General features: G+C 45.9%; 1 protein-coding gene across 7 annotated transcripts in view; it reads right to left on the minus strand.

Annotated features, from left to right (window-relative positions):
• The window catches only part of SFXN5 (sideroflexin 5), a 118,999-nt gene that overhangs the window by 66,779 nt on the left and 29,888 nt on the right, over positions 1-22,332 (minus strand). For all 7 annotated transcript variants that reach the window (XM_087863542.1, XM_045788264.2, XM_045788260.2 and 4 more), the window contains 3 exons: positions 14,285-14,311; positions 13,724-13,778; positions 11,740-11,765 (listed from right to left, as the gene is read on the minus strand). In XM_087863542.1, the coding sequence (XP_087719668.1) occupies positions 11,740-11,765; positions 13,724-13,778; positions 14,285-14,311 (108 nt within the window). The remainder of the gene's footprint in view (positions 1-11,739; positions 11,766-13,723; positions 13,779-14,284; positions 14,312-22,332) is intronic.

The following is a 22,332-nucleotide window of genomic DNA, read 5'->3' on the forward strand; positions in this document are numbered from 1 at the left end:
TCCCAAAGGGAGTGGGGGAGGTTTACCTACAAAGAAAAAGAGAATCAGGCCAACTATTGTTCATGTATGAGAGAGAAAAAAAAGACGTTTCCAGATATGCAAGGACTCAAAAAGTATATTACCCACACACTCTGAATATTATTCAAAGAAGTGCTTCAGCCAAACATAGAATACACACACACACACACACACACACACACACACACACACACACAGCCTAAATAATTGCGAAGTTTCAAACAGGTTTTAATTAAGCATCCTTGCTTTAAAAAATCTGATGAAATTTCAAATTATTTCCAAAATCTTGGCAGGTGTGTATGGGTAAAATGGTAGAGAGTGGAGTAAAATGGTAAGTTAAAAGTCTCTTCCCAGGGCACCTGGGTGGCGCAGGTCATGATCTCACGGGTTATGGAATAGCACCCCAAGTTGTGCTCTGTACTCAGCGGGGAGTCTGCTTGAAGACGCTCTCCCTCTACCCCTCCCCCAACTCACGTGCCCACACACACTCTCTCTCTAAAATAAATAAGTGAATCTTTTAAAAGAAAAGTCACTTCCTATGTGGGGAGGGTTGAGAAGGTCATATTTATTATTCAATTATTGATATTGATAGGGTAAATATAATGGAACCAGTATGTAAGATATTACAGATGAATAGTAATTAGAGAAAAGTAGGATGTTTCCCCTTCCAAACTACTTAAGAAACCAAAGGACTGTGGAAAAGATCACTCTAGCACAAATCAGGAAAAGAAGTGGAAACAACAGCAAAGCTTAATAAACAAACCAACTAACCAACTGCTTGATGGCTGGGATAAGCGGTCACAATAACCAGGGACGGAACAAATATGGACGGGTTCCACTTACTATTAAAATTAAAAACTCTTTCTCAAACTGGGCGAAGAAGTAAAATTCAGATATAGTTTTTCAGGAGACATACACTACAAGACGACACAGAAATTAAATGTCACTCATATAAAGGTGTAGGCAATGATTTACAAGGCAAATAAACAAAACTGGAATAGAAATATTGATATGAGATGGAGTAGAATTCAAGACAATATTCACTGAATCAGGGATATTTGTGCATGCATGAGTGAAAGAGAGAGAGAAAGATGCTACCATTTGTCACCATGCAACACTATTACAATACCATTGACTCTATTCCCTATGCTGTACCTTTTATTCCCATGACTTACTCATTCCCTAACTGGAAGTCTGTATCTTCAGTTCCCCTTCACCCATTTTGCCCATCCCCCACCCCCTTCCCTCTGGCTAACAATCAGTTTGTTCTCTATATTTATAAGTCTGCTTCTGCTGTTTGTTATTCATTTTTTTTAATTATTTATTTATTTATTATTATTTAAAGATTTTGTTTATTTATTTGACAGAGAGAGAGACAGCCAGCGAGAGAGGAAACACAGGCAGGGGGAGTGGGAGAGGAAGAAGCAGGCTCCCAGCGGAGGAGCCTGATGTGGCGCTCGATCCCACAACACCGGGATCACGCTCTGAGCCGAAGGCAGACGCTTAACGACTGAGCCACCCAGGCGCCCTTGCTTTGTTTTTTTTAGATTCCACATACAAGTGAAATTGTATGGTATTTGTCTTTCTCTGTCTGACTTATTTCATTTAGCATAATACTTTCTAGGTCTGCCCATGTTGTCAAAAATGGCAAGATCTCATCCTTTTTATGGCTGAATAATGTTCCATGGTGTGTGTGTGTGTGTGTGTGTGTGTGTGTGTATACACACACACACACATATATATATATATATATATATACATTCATCTTCCTTACCCATTCATCTATGGATGGACACTTGAATTGCTTCCATATCTTGGCTATTGTAAATAATGAGGCAATAAACATAGGACTGCGTGTATCTTTTTGAATTAGTGCTTTCATTTTCTTTGGATAAAGAGAATTACTGGATCATACGGTAATTCAAGTTTTAATTTTTTGAGGAACCTCCACACCGTTTTCTGCAGTGGCTGCTCCCGTCTATATTTCCACCAACAGGGCACGAGGGTTCCTTTTTCTCCACATCCTCACCAACACTTGTTATTTCATCTTTTTAATTCTGGCCATTCTGACAGGTGTGAGGTGATATCTCATTGAGGTTTTGATTTCCACTTCCCTGACGATGAGTGATGTTGAGCATCTTTTCACATGTCTGTTGGCCGTCTGTATGTCTTCTTTATAAAAATGTCTATTCAGGTCCTCTGCCCATTTTTTAATTGGATTATTTGGTTTTTGGTGTTGTGTCATGTCAGTGTTTTATATATTTTGGATATCAACACCTTATCGGATTTATCATTTGCAAATATGTTCTCCCATCTGGTAGGTTGTCTTTTTGTTTTGTTGGTTTCCTTCACTATGCAGAAACTTTTTATTTTGATGTAGTCCCTATAGTTTATTTTTGCTTTTGTTTCCCTTATCTCAGGAGACATACCTAGAAAAGTGTTGCTACAGTAGCTTATAGTTTTAAGTGCTACTGTAAATGCTGTCTTTTAAAAATATATATATCATATTCTAGATGTTTTTTATAGGTTCATGGGCCTCCCACAATTTTTTTAACCATTTTTTGCATACTGCTCTTACATCCAGAGAGCTTTTAAAACTAGTAGTTCTAATAGTTTGCTTATCCTCGTGAATGATTTTGTTTCCTCCTTTCCAATCCTATTACTACTTATTTATTTTTTCATGTCTTACTGTGTTTGTTAGTCTTCCAGGAAAATGTTGGATATTGGGTATTCTTACCCTGTTCCAGACATTAAGAATTTACCTTTATCTGTTTCATCTTTAAGAATGGTGCTTGCTTTGGGGTTGGGATTTTATTTTTTTAATAGACCTCTATTATTAATCTAATCTGCTCTTTTTTTTTAATGATTTTTTATTATATTATGTTAGTCACCATACAGTACATCCCCAGTTTCCAATGTAAGGCTCGATGATTCATTAGTTGCGTATAACACCCAGTGCACCATGCAATACGTGCCCTCCTTACTACCCATCACCGGTCTATCCCATTCCCCCACCCCCCTCCCCTCTGAGGCCCTCAGTTTGTTTCTCATAGTCCATAGTCTCTCATGTTTCATTCCCCCTTCTGATTACCCCCCCTTCTTTAACCCTTTCTTCTCCTGCCGATCTTCCTAGTTCTTATGTTCCATAGATGAGAGAAATCATGATAGTTGTCTTTCCCTGCTTGACTTATTTCACTTAGCATTATCTCCTCCAGTGCCGTCCATGTTGCAGCAAATGTTGAGAACTCGTTCTTTCTGATAGCTGAGTAATATTCCATTGTATATATGGACCACAACTTAATCCAGTCATCCGTTGAAGGGCATCTCGGCTCCTTCCACGATTTAGCTATTGTGGACATTGCTGCTATGAACATTGGGGTGCATATGGCCCTTCTCTTTACTACATCTGTATCTTTGGGGTAAACACCCAGTAGTGCAATGGCTGGATCATAGGGTAGCTCAATTTTTAACTTTTTAAGGGACCTCCACACTGTTTTCCAGAGTGGCTGTACCAACTTGCATTCCCACCAACAATGTAGGAGGGTTCCCCTTTCTCCACATCCTCTCCAACAATTGTTGTTTCTCGCCTTGTCTATTTTTGCCATTCTAACTGGCGTAAGGTGGTATCTCAGTGTGGTTTTGATTTGAATTTCCTTGATGGCTAATGATTTTGAACATTTTTTCATGTGTCTGTTAGCCATTTGTATGTCTTCATTGGAAAAGTGTCTGTTTATATCTTCTGCCCATTTTATGATTTGTTTATTTGTTTCTCGTGTATTGAGTTTGAGAAGTTCTTTGTGGATCTTGGATACCAGTCCTTTATCTGTAGTATCATTTGCAAATATCTTCTCCCATTCCGTGGGCTGCCTCTTAGTTTTTCTGACTGTTTCCTTGGCTGTGCAGAAACTTTTAATCTTGATGAAGTCCCATAAATTCATTTTATCTTTTGTTTCTCTTGCCTTTGGGGATGTATCATGAAAAAGGTTGCTTTGGCCGATGTCGTAGAGGTTGCCGCCTATGTTCTCCTCTAGAATTTTGATGGATTCCTGTCTCACATTGAGGTCTTTCATCCATTTGGAGTTTATTTTTGTGTATGGTGTGAGATAGTGGTCAAGTTTCATTCTTTTGCATGTAGCTGTCCAATTTTCCCAGCACCATTTATTGAAGAGACTGTCTTTTTCCCACCGGATGTTTTTTCCTGCTTTATCAAATATTAGTTGCCCAAAGAGCCGAGGGTCCATTTCTGGGTTCTCTATTCTGTTCCATTGGTCTATGTGTCTGTTTTTGTGCCAGTACCATGCTGTCTTTGTGATCACAGCTTTGTAGTACAGCTCGAAATCCAGCATTGTGATGCCCCCAGCTTTGTTTTTCCTTTTCTTTTTTTTTTTTTTTTAAGATTTTATTTATTTATTTGACAGAGATAGAGACAGCCAGCGAGAGAGGGAACACAAGCAAGGGGAGTGGGAGAGGAAGAAGCAGGCTCATAGCGGAGGAGCCCGATGTGGGGCTTGATCCCATAACGCCGGGATCACGCCCTGAGCCGAAGGCAGACGCCCAACTGCTGTGCCACCCAGGCGCCCCTGTTTTTCCTTTTCCACAGTTCCTTGGAGATTTGGGGCCTTTTCTGGTTCCATACAAATTTAAGGACTATTTGTTCCAGTTCTTTGAAAAATGTCATCGGTATTTTGATCGGGATAGCATTGAAAGTGTAGATTGCTCTGGGTAGCATGGACATTTTAACTATGTTAATTCTTCCGATCCATGAGCATGGAATATCTTTCCATCTTTTTATGTCTTCCTCAATGTCTTTCAAGAGTGATTTATAGTTTCTAGAATATAGGTCCTTTACGTCTCTGGTTAAGTTAATTCCAAGGTAACGTATGGTTTTTGGTGCTATTGTAAATGGGATGGATTCCCTAATTTCTCTTTTTTCGGTCTCGTTATTCGTGTATAGAAATGCAACTGATTTCTGAGCATTGATTTTGTATCCCGCCACGTTACTGAATTGCTCTATAACTTCTAATAGTTTGGGAGTGGCTTCTTTTGGGTTTTCCATATAGAGTATCATGTCATCTGCGAAGAGAGACATTTTGACTCCTTCTTTGCTGATTTGAATACCTTTGATCCCTTTTTGTCGTCTGATTGCTGTTGCAAGGACTTCTAGTACTATGTTGAATAATAGTGGCGAGAGTGGGCATCCTTGTCGAGTTCCTGATCTTAAGGGAAAGGCTTCCAGCTTTTCCCCATTGAGAATAATATTTGCAGTAGGCTTTTCATAGATGGCTTTTATGAGATTGAGAAATGTACCCTCTATTCCTACACTCTGAAGGGTTTTAATCAGGAAAGGATGCTGTATTTTGTCAAATGCTTTTTCGGCATCGATTGAGAGGATCATATGGTTCCTGAGTCTTTTCTTGTTGATATGATGTATCACGCTGATTGATTTGCGAATATTGAACCACGCTTGCATCCCAGGTATGAATCCCACTTGATCGTGATGGATAATCCTTTTAATGTACTGTTGGATTCTATTAGCAAGCATCTTGTTGAGGATTTTGGTGTCCATATTCATTAGGGAAATCGGTCTGTAATTCTCCTTTTTGAGGGGGTCTTTGCCTGGTTTGGGGATCAAGGTAATATGGCCTCATAGAATGAGTTTGGTAGCTTTCCTTCTGTTTCTATTTTTTGAAATAGCTTTAGGAGAATAGGTATTATTTCTTCTTTGAATGTTTGGTAGAATTCCCCAGGAAAACCGTCCAGGCTTGGAGTTTTGTTATTTGGAAGGTTGTTTATCACTGACTCAATTTCTTCATAATTAATTGGCCTGTTTAAGAAATCAATTTCTTCCTGTTTCAATCTTGGTAGTTTATAGGTTTCCAGGAAGGATTCCATCTCTTCCAGATTGCTTAGTTTATTGGCATATAGCTGTTGATAAAAATTTCTAATAATCCTTCCAATTTCAATGGTGTTCGTCGTGACCTCTCCTTTTTCATTCATAATTTTAATAATCTGGGTCCTTTCTCTCTTCTTTTGGATAAGTGTTGCCAGTGGTCTGTCAATTTTATTGATTCTCTCAAAGAACCAGCTTCTAGTCCTGTTGATCTGCTCTACTGTACTTCTGGTTTCTGCTTGATTGATTTCAGCTCTAATTTTGGTCAACTGCTTCCTTGTGCGTGGATTAGGCCTGTCCCTCTGTTGCTGTTCCAGCTTCTTGAGGTGAGAATATAAAAACTGCATTTTAGATTTTTCTATTCTTTTGAGTGAGGCTTGGATGGCTATGTGTTTCCCCCTTAGGACTGCCTTTGCAGTATCCCATAGGTTTTGGACTGTTGTATTTTCATTCTCATTGGTCTCCATAAATTGTTTAATTTGATTTTTGATTTCCTGGTTTATCGAGTCTTTCCTGAGCAGGATGGTTCTTAGTCTCCAAGTGTTTGAGTTTCTTCCAAATTTTTCCTTGTGGTTGAGTTCCAATTTCAGAGCGTTGTGGTCTGAGAATATGCAGGGGATAATTTCAATCTTTTGGTATCGGTTGAGACCTGTTTTGTGTCCCAGAACATGGTCTATTCTTGAGAATGTTCCATGGGCATTAGAATAGAATGAGTATTCTTTGGTTCTGGGGTGTAGTGTTCTATATATATCTATGAGGTCCAACTCGTCGAGTATGGCATTCAAAGTCTTTGATTCTTTGCTTAGTTTTTGCCAGGGTGTTCTGTCTATTTCTGAGAGTGGAGTGTTGAGGTCCCCTACTATTAATGTATTTTTATTTATATGTCTCTTTATTCTGGTTAAGAGTTGGCTTGTGGGGGCGCCTGGGTGGTACAGCGGTTAAGCATCTGCCTTCGGCTCAGGGCGTGATCCCGGCGTTATGGGATCAAGCCCCACATCAGGCTCCTCCGCTATGAGCCTGCTTCTTCCTCTCCCACTCCCCCTGCTTGTGTTCCCTCTCTCGCTGGCTGTCTCTCTGTCGAATAAATAAATAAAATCTTTAAAAAAAAAAAAAGAGTTGGCTTGTGTATCTTGCTGCTCCCCTCTTGGGGGCATATATATTTATAATTGTCATATCCACTTGTTGAATACTTCCTTTAAGAATAATATAGTGCCCTTCTGCGTCTCTAACTATAGTCTGTAGTTTAAAATCCAATTTATCTGATATGAGAATTGCTACCCCAGCTTTCTTTTGAGGTCCATTTGCGTGAAAGATGGTACTCCATCCCCTTACTCTCAGTCTGAATGCATCTTTGGGTTTGAAATGAGTCTCTTGTAGACAGCAAATGGATGGGTCATTTCTTTTTATCCAATCTGCAACCCTGTGTCATTTATGGGAAGGTTCAAACCATTCACATTAAGACTGAGTACTGAGAGGGGCGCCTGGGTGGCACAGCGGTTAAGCGTCTGCCTTCGACTCAGGGCGTGATCCCGGCGTTATGGGATCGAGCCCCACATCAGGCTCCTCTGCTGGGAGCCTGCTTCTTCCTCTCCCACTCCCCCTGCTTGTGTTCCCTCTCTCCCTGGCTGTCTCTGTCAAAGACATAAATAAAAAAATCTTAAAAAAAAAAAAAAAGACTGAGTACTGAGAGATATGATTTTAATGATGCCATGTTGCCAGTAAAGTCTTTGTTTGTATTGGCTGTGACTTTCTGTTCTGTATCACTCTTGGAGCCTTTTTACCTTTATAGAACCCCCCTTAATATCTCCTGTAGGGCTGGTTTCGTGGTTATGAAATTGGTTAATGACTGGCGATTCTGAAATGTCTTTATTTCTCCATCAATTCTGAATGACAGACTTGCTGGATAAAGGATCCTTGGCTGCATGTTTTTCTCTGAAAGAGCTTTAAAAATGCTCCCCCAACCCTTTCTCTCATTCCAGGTCTGTGTAGACAGGTCTGACGTAATTCTGATGCCTTTGCCTTGGTACGTGAGAAATTTCTTTGCCCTGGCCGCTTTCAATACTGTATCCTTGGATCTAATATTTGCAAATTGCACTATGACGTGACGTGGCGTAGGTTTGTCATGGTTGAGCTTGGGAGGGGTCCTCTCTGCCTCTTGGATACGAACGTTTGTTTCCCTCACTAGATTAGGGAAGTTTTCAGCTACAATTTGTTCAAATATCTCTTCTAGACCTCTGTTTTTCTCCACCCCCTCGAGGATGCCGATGATTCTAACATTAGATTGCTACTCTGCTCTTTTTAAAAATAAAAATCATAAATGGAGTTATGTCTCATTTTATCAAATGATTTTTCTAAATCTACCAAGATTGTCACATTTCTCCTTCAATTTGTTAATGTGATGAACTATAGTAATACATTCTCTAATGTTGCTGGTAATTCTTGGTAAAACTTATTTGGTGATGACATGTTTTAATGCATTGCTGGAATCAACTTATTATTTCACTTAGACTTCTAGATGTAATTTCGTAAGTGATATTAGCCTATAATTTTTCTTTCTTCCATTTACTTCTTTGGTATTTGTCTCAGAGTGCCTCATGGGTGAATTGGGGAACACTTCCTCTTTTTTATTCTCTTTTAGGAGTTTAATGAAAATTGAGTTTGGCTATTCTTTTGAGAGTAGTCACCTGGAATATTATGGGAGTCTATTGGTGATGTTTTGTTTGTTTGTTCTTTGGTGCATATATTTTATTATTTTTTTCTTTTTTCTTTTTCTTTTTTTTTTTAGATTTTATTTATTTATTTGACAGAGAGAGAGAAACAGCCAGCGAGAGAGGGAACACAAGCAGGGGGAGTGGGAGAGGAAGAAGCAGGCTCCCAGCGGAGGAGCCTGATGTGGGGCTTGATCCCAGAATGCTGGGATCATGCCCTGAGCCGAAGGCAGATGCTTAACGACTGAGCCACCCAGGCGCCCCAAGGTGCATATATTTTAAACACCTGATTTAATTTCTCTCTATTCATAGTCTATTCAAATTCTCTATTTCCTCTTGGTGATCTCTGGGAAGCTATACTTTCTCAGAGATGTGTCTTGTTCTTCCAGGTCTCCAAATTAATTACCCCAGATCGTTCAGTGGATTCCGATCTTTTAAATTTCTATTCTATCGATAGTTATTGTACTTTTTATTGCTAATATGTTTATTTGCATCTTCTTTTTTCCTGCTCAGTGTTTCCAGAAACGTCTATTTAATTAGTCCTCTCACAGAAATTAGAAATTTACCCTCAAGATATATCTCTAACAGTATTAAAACCACATGCACAGGATTACCCATTCCGGCATTATTCATAATAGCAATACAGTGGAGATAGTCTAAATGTCCACATGCAAAAAATTAGCTGAATTAATTATGGTACTTCCACATAGTAGACTACCATATAGCTATTTAAAAAAAAAGAATGAGGAAGACCTCTATAAACTGATGGGTCGTGATTTCCAGAATATGTCATTAAGTGGAAAAAACATTGTGCAAAGAGTATACATAGAATGCAACCTTTTGTATAAAAGGAAGGGGAAATATGTTTGTATCTGCTTATTTTTACAAAAAGAAATAGGAAGGATGAAATTGTTTACCTACAGAGGATGGGTGGGCAGGAGAGAGAAGGGATAAGGAAGGGAATGGAAATTTTATCATGCCTTTCTTGTATAGCTTTGACTTTTGAACGATGTTAATATTTTACATGTTTCCAAAAAGAAATCAATAAGAACAGGGAAGCCACTAAAACTGAATGCCAACGACGACAAGTAAACCTCACTGCATATAAAAAAAATCACAACCACACAGAAGAAACCCGTTAATTCAAACAACTTTTGAACACAAGTCTCCGACTATATACTCTCAGTAGGATATATTCTAAGAACGGAAAGAACTTCAAAGAAGTCTTGAGTTTCACTTAGTACACTTTTGGGGAGTAGGGTTGGTGTGGCAATTCCGAAATTCTTTCATTCGTGTGTAAGATCCGGCAAGCGAGTACGGATATGGTTGCTGGATTCTCATTCAGGCAGAAGGGAGAGAGAACTACGGAATGGGAGGAGGGCAAGACCTCTAAGATGCTGGATTGGAATTACTGGCATGAACTCATCACTCTGAAGTTGTATTTCCTAGCTCGGAATGCTAAGAGGGCCTAGAAACAACGACGCTCCGGCAACAGTGAGCACACCTCGCGTTCAGATCTTGGTGTCCAAATGCCATTCCCCTCTGAACGGAACGAGAGCTCTCTGGAGAAATGCATGATTCCAGGACTGGGAAGCTACAAGAGGAGTCCGGAATAGCCACATATTGTGCCAAAAGCATCGACGTTCTCAAAGGATAAGGAGGATACGTCAGATGGACAGAGAAGCTGCTTTAAAGGGATACCACTCGTCACATTTGGCACAAGCTGTGTATCAAAGTGAATAATAACAGAAGTGAATTGTTACCAACTGAATACACTGCAGAATGCACTGACCACTGACCAGTTTAGAAACATTAAAGGGGGAGGCAGAGGAGGGAAAAGCTCTTATTTACAGGAGGGAGCCCCCAAATAAATACAGAAGGAACGACATCTACGAAATATATAGGAAACTTGGAGCCTAGGAAATGACTCTGTTCTCAATCAGTTTTTCACTCATGGTTTTAGTCTCTGTTGGTCATTCTTTTCTTGTTTTCGGTTTTATGCTAATATGAAGAAAGTGACTATAAACATTTATGTAGAGATCTCGTGTGGACACATGTATTCATTTCTCTTGAAGTAAATACCTAAAAGCATGGTTGAAGGCTCCCACTGGGTGGAAGTCTATGTTTCACTTTACAAGAGACCACATACCTTTTCACACACACACCCCCCACCCCGGCCTGACCCCAGTTCTAGGATCACGCACTGCCTTTCATTGTTCTCTCTTTAACCTTGTGGTATCATCCAGAAGAAATGAGGGGAAACATTTTCTAAAAGACTTGTACAATCATGTTCTAAGCCGCACTGTTTGTTGTGAACTCCAAATATTCACCAAAAGCAGGATGGATAAATACCTTTTGATATAGTTATAACAATGGGGATATGATGCAGTCAGCAACGAGAAAAGAACGAATTAATACCCCATGCAACAATATGGATGAGTCTCCAGAAGCCAGACCAAAACAGGTACATCCTGATGATTCCATTTATAAAAAATTCAGGATTGGCCATGGAACACAGTGAAGGAAGTCAGAAAAGTGATTCCCTGTGGGAAAGAGGGGTGCAGGAGAGGTTCCTGAGATGCCGCTAATGCTTGAAATCTACTTAAGTGAGCACTACTTGCACGTGCTTGCTTTGTGAAAACTTACCACGCTACATTTAGGATGAGTGCAACTTTCTGTACATTAGTTTCGCTCTAATACATACATTTTTTTAAAAAGAGCAAACTTAACCCTGATTCCAAAACTAAGCAAAAAGAATACTGAATCCTTTCTCACTTTAAACTTTAGGTTTTAGAAGGCGTGCTTATTTTCTGACTTCCTAAGCTTTGGGGGAAACTTCCTGTAACTAGCACGTCCTAGTGACGATACTCGGGATGGGAGCGTGCAGGGAGAAAGGCACTTCGAGGCTCTGTGTTGAGTGCATATCGGCACGCACGCCTTTATGGAAAGATATTTGACAATACGCGTCAAAGAGAATTAAAAAGACTTACATGTCACTTTATCTGATAATTCCCCTCCAGGAATGTATGCTAAATCAACAGCTCAAATATTTATGAGCAATGATGTAAAGTTACACATTAAAAAATGTTTTAGAAAAGAAAACCCTTTGAAGGTCATACTTACAATTGGCGTTCCAAAAGGAATGTAACCTGAGGGGGAGAGAAGAGGGTCAGGTCTTCCGGTCCCACCCCACTCCACCCCATCCACCTCTCGACAGAGACACCAGAAGAGAGTTCTGGGTTTGGTCTTGTCAATGGCCCCGACGAGGCACCTCCAGCCCCCAGACCTTTTCCTGGCTCAGCCCTCCCCAGGATAGAGGGCTCCTCTGCGTCCCTCCACCGCCCTCTCTCTGTCCCCCTTTAGCCAGACAATTCTTACTCCCCTCCAAACCTCAGAGCCCATTGCTGAGGGCAGGGCTGCCCACTGCTGGGGGGGCCACCACGCTACACTCAGTGTTCCTCCATGAGGTACACCGTCCCCGGACGTCCCCGGCCAACACTCACTACACAACCTACGCTGTCTTCACAGCCCCTGGAATGTCCTCCTCCTCTCACCTTGCCTTTCTAGCACACATCTTTGCTTCCCTGCCTTCATGACCGATTCTGGAAAGGGCACTCCCCACACACTTGAGATGTGTACCTCTACGTGCCAGAGGTAGTCTGTAACTTTCTCGTACCCTGGCTAGACATCCTCAGTAGGGCAGGGGAGCGCACCATTCCCTCAGTGCTCACCGCCCCGGGACTGTGGGAGGCTCCCTCCACGGCCCCCACCCTGCCGTCAGCGGGCAGCCTTGTGTCCCTGACCTCTGACTTATGGCAGTCAGTCAGCTGGAGGCGCGAGAGCAGACGACCACGCTAATCTGAGTTCTCTACGGTAAACGTTCACATCCTGAGTGTGTGTAACTGTGCGTGCACATGAGCTGTCACTCTATGCCCACATTCCTCTGGAGACAGATCCAAGGTTTGACTGGAGAATGACAACAGAATCCGGGCGCCAGGAGAGAGCCTGCGATGGCCCCGTGCAGGGACCGGAAGCACCTACAGTCATGGCTACAAGATGCTCGAGCCTTTGCTGCCTGGCAGCTCCTCACAGCCGAGCAAGGGGGATCACTGGGCGCTCACTGCCTCAGTGGACACAATGATGTCACGTCGCTATTTGTTCTCTCACCCACATGAGGTCAGGCTCTCGGGGGCTGGGGATCCTGACTGACCCAGCTGAGAAGAGCCCTCGACAGAGACCCTTTCTCCAGTTCCCCTGAGGACTTTCCAAGGCAGCAGTCAGCAGCCCTCCACCCAGCCCTCCAAGAGTGGCCCAGTGCAGGGAGAAATGGCATGGAGTAGACACCAGCACTCTGGTGTGAGTCTGACCTGTGCTGTGTGACTCTGGACGAGGCCTGTGGCCTCTCAGAGCTACAGGCAGGACAGACACGCTAGCCCTGGGCACGGTGCATACACAAGCTTTCTAGGCTACTCAGCTCGCGCATGCAGAACTCTCCCTCTAGTGACCGCGGGGCAGGGACTTCCTGGGGGCAGGGACTTCCCGGGGGCAGGGATGTTCTGGCCACTCTCCCACCCCACCCCCTCTGCCACTGGTCTGCACAGAACGGGGATCCACCTTCCATGTGTGGGCACTCGAGCAAATGCAGCGCCTGCATTCTGGAGTCCGGGGGCGCCTGGGGACTAAGTGCCTTTAAGGGAGCTTGGTTCGGAAGGAAAGCACAGCGTGCACAGGTCGGTGAGGGAGGAGTGGCTCACAGAAGGCAGGGCTTGCCCAAATCCGGAATACGGTGTCACCCTGAGACTGCCACTAAGTGAGCAGTGTATATCGGGGGCGGGGGCGCCAGATTCCCCCGTGGAAGCCTCCGCTCCACCCCCACTGCTCAGGCAGAAACAGCAGACAGGCGCCTTTTTTTAAAGCCCACTTGGTGATTCTGAGACCTGGCCAGAGGTCTGTAAGGTTGAGCCAAGGTGACCATGCAGGTGCAAATGTGGCCACATGTGTCACAGGTTCTGGCCCTTCTCGGCTCGCTGCCGTGGGATGCTCCCGGAGCTGGGACCGTAGTCAGCACCCAAAGCTGGGCAGGATCAGAAGGGTCCCAGGGGCTTACCTGACATTCTAAAAGGCATGAAGATCTTCTCATTGGTATCTGGGTGTAGAATAGCCTGGCAAGAGCAGGGAACAGAGCACAGGGTGACTGTGGGGAGGGGGGGAGTGGACAGGGGGACAGGAGAGGGAGGAAGGAGGGAAAGGGGAGCTCCCCGCAGAAGGACTGCCCTATCAGTCCTTTCCCACCGTTCAAAGCAAGAGAAAACCAAAATGTGGGCCACCAGCAGGGCTTTTCCTGACTCACACTCAAAGCTGAATGCAGGAGAGTGGGATCGCGTCTACCTTGCAGGTCCTCTGTCCCCCTGCCTGGTATTTACTAAGCACGTAAGAAGGATTTCGTAGAAGGACCTCAAAAGGAAGGAGCTCAGGGGCCCAGGGAAAGGCAAGGGGCCTGAGCTCTGGCAGTCAGAAACTCAGGCCCTGGGTGTTGGGGAAGAAGGAAGGGCAAGGCAGGTGGTCTGGAAGCTGGGGGCTAATGGGAGGGGAAAGGCTGAACAGCATGGCCATGAATCCCCAGGACAGGGCAGGGCAAGGGAAGGAAATGAATCCAAAACTGAATTACCTGCTTGATTTTCTGTGCACTCCAGAGCTGCAAGGAAGGAAGGATGGGAGAGAGAAAAAAAAGAAGAAAAACAAAATAAAGGAGAAAAATTAAAAGCACATATCAATTTGAGGTCTCATAAGCCACATTTTTTTAAACCAAGAGATCCAGCTCTGAAGGGCATTAAGAGGCTCAGGCTGTCCTGGCGCCCCCAGGCCTGGCAGCTTCCCTGGGGCTGTGGCATCAGGGATCCCAGGACAGCAGAGCCAGGGGACCTCACGCAGATCATCTAAACCAAGGGTTCTCTACTCTGGCTGCACTGTCAAATTACTTGAGAAATTCTTCCAGCAGTTTTCTAGTTGATTCTAAGGTACGGCCAGGTATGAAGCCCTGATCTCAATGAAGACACTTCAGTTGTCTCCCAGAATCACTAGAGGCGGCATAGCATGGATTTTTCAAAGCTGGACAGACTGCCTGGATTCCCGGCTTTGCCCCTCCTTCCTCTGAGCCTCCATTTCCACATCCGTCAAATGCGGATAATAGCTGTGCCTCCACCATCGTGGAAGAGGTATGGGAAAGGTGCCTGGAGTAGTGCCGGGCACTCAGTAGGTGCTTTACCGCTGCTGACTGCTATGGGTGTTAGTACCCCTATTGTTGGAGTTGTTATAAGAAGGTTGCAAGGAGAAGAAAGTTGCTTGCCAATGAGCGGTGAGGTTGTCTCTACAGCACAGCGTGGGAGACAGGCTGGACAGACAGAACCATTGCCAATTCCTTCAAATGATATACACACTGTATCTCATTTAAGATATCCTCGATCCTAAGATACACTATCATGTGCCACTGAGAAGGGAAACTGTAACATAATCCCAAGACCTCCACCCGTTAAAAGACTCATCCCATTTGAGAGACTTAAAATGTGAGAAGATAAATCTTTCAGAATCAAGAAAACATAGGAAATAAAATTTACATGTGGGCAAAGCAAGGCAGTGTATCTTTAAAGGAGCAAGAAGGTATGAGAGGGAGGAGGTGGCCAGCAGTTGATGTTAGTGTTACAACAGAACGGGTCCGTTACACTTCAGGTATGCGGCAGTGCCGTCTGTGGAATATAAACGAAGCTGCAGAAAGCCACCGGGTAGCAGAAACAGAAGTGTAAGATCGATGTATTCACGTTTATGCATTGACTCACGCCAGAGTCCCTCAACCCTTAATTCACAGCCTAATTACCCTTATTTTAGATACATTTCAAATATATTTGATTGTTTGTGATTGCAGACCTACGAAGATTAGAAGTGGTCAATTTTTTAAAAATAATAATTATGGAAACAGGGAAATGAAGAGAGAAAAACCAAATACAGAATCGCTGTTGGCCAAAGAAGGTAAGTCTGAGTATAACAGCAAAGAGGTAAAACAAAGTGATAAAAGGCTGACCCCCCTTTGCTCAGAAAGTGCCTTTACTCAGAGCACCTCCAATCCCAGCACCATCTTCGGTGTGACCCCAGGCCCTGTGCACAGACTCCTGACACCCCGTATTTCCCACCCAGGATCAGAATCTCCCATTTCTAGGTCCAGCTCCTTGGAGGCAGGAGCCTGTGTTCCAAGGCTGTCCCCCCAGCATCTCCCACAGTGCTGGGCATACAGAAAATCAAAGGCTATTCTAAAATTAAAATTTTATTTAAAAAAAAAAATGCAAGATCTCTTCATACAATTCAGAAAGAGAAAGAAAGAAAGAAAGAAAGAAAGAAAGAAAGAAAGAAAGAAAGAAAGAAAGAAAGAAAGAAAGAAAGGGGAAGGAAGGAAGGAAGGAAGGAAGGAAGGAAGGAAGGAAGGAAGGAAGGAAGGAAGGAATTCCCCATGATTCTGATGAACAGCCTTTATGGAAAACACTGGTCTAAGACATCAAAGGACAGTGTAAAGAACAGGTATTTGAACCAGGCAGGCCTGTGTTCAAATCACTTACTGGATGTGTGGCACTGGGCAAAGTACTTTGCCTGTGTGCCTCAGTTCCTCCATCAGTAAAACGGATGGTTGTAAGAGTAGGGCAGAGGCATGCTGGGTGCTCCCCGACAGTCTGCATTTCCCTTTGGGCACACAGCGAAGCCCGTGTTCCCAGTCTCCCTCACAGTCAGGTAGGCTCACACGAAGGGGTGCTGGCTATGGGGGTGGAGGTGACATTGCCACCTCCAGGCCTGGCCCCACAGCCTCCCGCAGACGCTCCAGTGGAGGTTGGTGGGGCAGCAAAGCCATGAGGTGAGGGAGCCCAGGCCCTGGATGATGGCATGTGCCCAGGCTCTGAACAGCACTGGACTCTGACAGGAGAGAGAAACAGACCTTAGTATGTAAGTTCCTGAAATCTGGGGTTGTTTGTTGCAGTGCTTGGCTCCCCCTGACTAACACAGAGGTTGAAATGAGATGTGTGTATCTAAGACACTCGGCCCGTAGAACGTGTCCATGAATGCCTGAAACAGAGAGGTCATTCAAATGAGCAATATTTTTTTAACGGACTTAAAATTATTTTTCAAAGCAACTTCATCTCTACTGTCTTATTCCTACAACACGCCTGTGAGGTGGACAGATTATTTTCAGAGAAGCAAACTCATCTCAGAGAGACTAAGTGACTCAGCAGGGCCCTAGGGGCTGGTGGCAGGATGGAGATGGGCCCCCAGGCCTCCTGGCCTCCAGGCTCATGTTCTCCTTCCTCTCCAGGGGCCTCTGGAGCAGACTGATGTCCAGTCTGGCCGGAGTGACTGCCAAGGCCTGAGGCACGAGAGAAGGAAGAGAGTTAGCTGACATCATCCTGGGATTCCAGAAACTCCTCCTTGCAGCCCGGGGGCTAACGCCCCTCGCCAGTACCCACTGCTCCCCTCCTGCCCAAGTCCAGCTGAGCAGCACACTGCTGGCAACCCATGGGCACGTCCAAGCCCCACAGGGTCAAGGGCGGCCTCCCTCACCCCTACCCAGGAGCAGGGGTGGGAGGGGCAGGGGATGCTGCTCACAGGCAAAGGCAGGAGTTCGGCAGGGGTGTCAGCAGGCAAGGCCAGAGCTACAGACGTGTTCCCCACCCTGCAATGGCACCACCACACCCACGGCCCCGGGCAGGCCGGTGCCACAGAGACGAGGCGGACACACAGCCTCACGCGCCAATTCCATGACCCTCCCTTTGGCTGAGCACCCTCCCTCCCGTCAATTATCCGATTCGCACGCTCAGAAGGCTGCTGTGTAGGCCAGGCGAGCAAACCGAAGCTCAGAGTCACCTCCGAGGTTTCGGGCAGAGCCAGAAGGACGGCTCATGACCTCTGACTCGGATTCATTCGTCCTCGCTCATTCCTTCACGTCTAGCGAACTAGCGTGATGTGTCCCACGTCCTTCTGAGGGCTTCGTACACAGTGACTTACCTGATCTCCTCAACAACCCCAGGAGGCAGGGACTAGTCTATCCCCCACTTCACAGATGTGGAGACTGAGGCACACGCAACATACGTGACTTGCCCAAAGCCCCACAGCAGCCCTGGGATCTGCACGCCAGCAGTCTGGTTCCAGAATCCCCACTCTTGCCTGCCACCTGCACCCGTCTCTAGATGTCAGCCCACTGGCGCGCGCCGTTGTGTCCCTTGAAGCGTCTGTATGTTGTAGAGATCTTTCCATATCGGTGTGCAGAGAGCAGCCCTCTGCTTCCTAACAGAAACCTTGGATGACTATATCGTAAACTGTACCCTATGAGTAGCCTTTGAGGCTCTTTTCCGTCTTTTTTTTTTTCTTGTGGAAAAGTATACGTAACCGAACATTTACCATTTTAACCATTTTTAAGTGGCAGCTCAGTGGCATTGAGTACATTCACACTGCTGTTCTGCCATCCATCATCCACCTCCAGAATGCTGTCCCAGTCCCCCTCTGAAACTCCGTACCCAATAAGTCCCAACGCCTTATTCCTCCCGCCCCCAGCTCCTGACACCCACCACCCTCCTCTCTGTTTCTGTGAATCTGATCACTCTGGCTATTTCATATAAGAGGAATCATACGGCATTTGTCCTTTTGTGACTGCCCCACCTTTTACTATTATGACCGTGCCCCAGTGAATTTCCCTGAACTTATTATCACATCATCATCACGTAAAGAAAAAGGATAAATGTATGCAGATGTCTCTGGCAGGATACAGAAGAAACTAAAGGTTACTCTAGGGAGAGGAAGGGAGCAATTGGGGAAACTTGTTTTTTATCCTCTACTCGTTTTATAGCTTTAGAAGTCTGCAGATTGTTCATATGTTCCCCATTCAAAATAATTGTAAAAAATTAAGAGTAACCACTAGAAAAATAGAAATAGGGTGCACAACTTCTAAAGTCTTTCTCGACCTCTATGGCACAGACTGTTAAGTGTCCAACAAAACCTATGTCCCCTCCTTCCAAAAGAATAGAACAGCGGTGGGCAGGTGGCCGACCTGCCGCGGTGTATTTCCCGGCCTCCTCTGCAGTGAGGCTCATCCACGTGACTGAGTCCCCCAGCGGCGCCTGAGGGGACGTGAGAAGGGCCTCTCCCTGGCAGCACCCGCCACCCCCAACCGTGCTTTTTGTCCCCTTCCCGTGAGCCGGAGCAAGTGTGTGGCTGCAGCCCAGCCTGGGCCGTGCAGAGAAGACAGCCCAGGGAGGTGGGGGAGGAACAGGGTGGAAGGAGGCTGGGTCCCTGAGTGATCCTGTGGAGCTGAGCCATCTGCCCACCGGGAACTTGAATGGTTGGATGGGAGAGAAAGAAACTTCTACCTCACTTGAGCTCATACATTTTGACATCTTTTTGTTACATCAGTTAGTATAACCCTGACTAAGATAACCCACTTGGGGATTATAGGAAACCACCTCCCATGATATCAGGGAGGCCTTTCCAGAGACAGAAGAAGGAATGAAAGCTAAAATCGTGTTTGTGACGTGCAGCAATGCTCCCACATCAGCAGGCAGGTGAGACAGGAGGGACATCTCCATTTTAAACTAATATTCCTAGTCCTGACCTGATCTTGTTTGGGCTCGTCCATCTCCAGGCGGCAGCAACAACGGTCAGGGTCATGGATTTTGGTTTTGGCTCAGCCACTAACGTTCACGGTCTCCCACGCAAGCCATTGCACACCCTGGACTTAGTTTTTTTTTTTTTAATTGATCAGGCAGGAGAAAGAGCAGGAAGGGCCCCTTGCTGTGTGATGACGCTGGACCCAGCCCGTAGAGAGAACAGGACAAGGACTTGGGTCTGACGCCTTGGGTCTGGGCTTTTCTCCGGGAGCCCCTGGTCCCATGAGTCACATGCTAGAGGCAGGAACGGCAGCAGAACCACAAGCCAAGAGCTGGTTGCTAGCTTGAAGGCTCACAAGCCAGTGCTGCACGCAGGTTACAGGCGAGGGTCATCCTGGGCTGTAAGGCATTTGACAGGAGGCAAAGAGGGGCAGTGGACAGTCCAGCCACACTGAGAATCTAGGACAGGGAGTCCTGGCATCTCTTCAGCCTGGGAAGCAGCTGCACTTTAACCTGCAAATTCCTCAACCTTTAATCTGCAAATTCCTCGACATGGCGTGTCTGCTCTGGGCTCAGCCCATGCACTCTGTACTTGTGCTGGACCATAAAAATGTGTGGCCCCAATCCTTTGGACCTTACTCACTGCAGCAACAAACCAGGGTGGACGTGAGACTTTGGACCTTGCTTGGTTTCTCAGCTTGGGCAATGAGGACAGAGCAGGGGCGGGCGAAGCGGTCTGGGTGAGAGTTTGCTGGAACAATGCAGAAGTTGGCTGCTTTCACAAATGGCCAGTGTCTCAGCAGAGCTGCCATCTGAACCTATTGGAAGCCCAGTGTAGAGGCCAGGGGAGGGGCAGAGGGTGGGCGCCCAGCAGGATGTCGAAGGAAAAGCCCCACCTTCCAGGGGCGGAGCAGGGCATACCCCCAGCACCCAGACCCCAGATGGAGGAGCAACCGCCCCCAGTCTGGCTCACTCCCCTTCCCCTCTGCCTCCTTCCAAGCTGCTTCTCCAAACCTCTAAAGGCAGCAGAGACAGAGCCTATTTAAAACACCCTCCAGAAGGTAATTAAACAGAGCCCGAAGGGGATCCTTCTGTAAAGCAAAGGATGCCTCCCTAAAACAAACAAAAAAAAAAACTTCCTAATTTATCATTTGGGCCAATCCCATTACTCTTTCCCATTCATTTCGTTGCCATGGTTACTCTCAGGTAATACGTACATAGGCAAGTCTATGTGGGGTGAAGGCACCCCCCCAATCCTAGAGAGAGAAAGAACATTCCCCCCTAGTTCAGCAGCCGTCATTTCTCCTATATACACGCAGCTTCTCTAAGAGGACAGACCTTGGAGTCAAGCCCTGGATGGAATTCCAGGTCCCCCATTTGCCGGCCATGTGATTTGAGGCAATTTCCTTCATCTTTTTGCACCTCCACTTCCTCATTTGTAATGTGGGGATATGAATACTTAACTTTCAAGGTTATTGTGAAGATTAAAGAAAATTCACTTAGTCAACAAATATTTCCTGAGCACCTACTGTGTGCTGGGCACTACTGCAGGCACTGAGAACACATCAACAGACAAACAAAGACCAAGAATCTCTGCTTTCATGGAGCCTATAATCTAGTGGCAACAGACAATAAACTAAAAATAATAAAAATAATAAGTAAATTCTTTGATATGTTAGAAGGGTGGGTGCTTCAGGAAACATGGGAAAGTGGAACAGGGTAAGTAAGGCTGGGGTATGTGTGTGATGGCAGTGGGGAGGAGGGTACAGCAGTGGTGAAGGTGGCCAGGGTAGTTTTCATTCAGGTAACACTGGAAGAAATACTTGAAGGAGGGAGTGAATCATGCAGGTATCTGGTAGGAGGTTGTTCTGGCAGCCAGAACAGCCAGTGCAAAGGCCCTGAGGCAGAAGTGGACTTGCCCAGCATGTTTGAGGGATAGCACAGGAGGCCAGTGTGACTGGCGTGGACTGAATAAGGGGAGAGCAGTAGGAGACAAGATCACAGAGGAATGTGGGCTTTGCCGGCCCTTCTAAGGACTATGGCTTTTACTCTGAGTGGAAAGCAGGGACACTACACAGTTTCTGGAGCAGTGGTCCTTACAGAAGGGTGATTTTGCACCCAGGGGACATTTGGCCATGTGTGGTTGTCCTGACTTGGGAGAGGGTGGCTACCGGCATCTAGTTGGTAGAAGCCATGGATGGGGCTAACCTTCCTAGTGCACAGAACAGCCCCTACGACAAAGAATTATCTGGCTCCAGATGCCGATAGCACCAAGGCTGAGAAACTCTGGCACCAAGGAGCAAATAAACTAATGCATGTGTTCACAGTGACTCTGGGTGCTGTACTGGAAATGCACAGAGGGGCCCAGGTAGAATAGGGAGACCCCCCAGAGGCCCCGCAGTGCCCCAGCCCAGACACCCTTCCACAGCACCGGGTGTAACACTCAGCACACCCTACACACGCTTCAGCAACCACCGCCTCCTGGCCGGTGCCCCGCTAACGGTAAGGGCCAGACTGCGGCTAGCGCAGACGGATGGGCTCCTGCCCAGGATCCCAGAAGCCTGAGGCAAGGGGTCAGGGCAGGGAAGGGGAGGTGTCGGCCAAGCCTTCCCTTCAGCCAGCGTCTGACAAACCCGCTGACGCCCAGAGAGGATTTGAGTGCAAGTATTTTTACCTCCCTAGTATTTTCTCTGCTATTTTCAGCAAAGCCCAAACACAGCTGACCCCATTTCCGCTCTGCCAGAGGAGGAGACTTGCAGGATCTCTGACACCAGCTGCCCTTCCTCCCTGGCAGGTCGCTGGCAGAATCCACCCTTCGTGGGGCCCCTGGGTGACCAACAGGTTATGCTGGGTGCAGAGCAGGCATTTAATAAGGTGGGCTGGTCCCTGGCTCCTGGGGAATGTGGAAGGATGGCCAAGGACTGCACTCAGAAGCCTACAGGGGCTCCCAGAGACCTGCTCGCCTCCCTCCCTCCCACTCCAGTAGCTTCCAAGCTGGGTTCCCTAACAGCACACACCCTCCCCCAACCACCTGGCCCTCAGACTGATGCTACCCCAGGACACATTCAGGCTACCCCCTTGC

This window comes from Ursus americanus, chromosome 7, assembly GCF_024610735.1.
Source record: "Ursus americanus isolate L20-20 chromosome 7, mUrsAme1.1.p, whole genome shotgun sequence".
NCBI classification, from domain to species: domain Eukaryota; kingdom Metazoa; phylum Chordata; class Mammalia; order Carnivora; family Ursidae; genus Ursus; species Ursus americanus.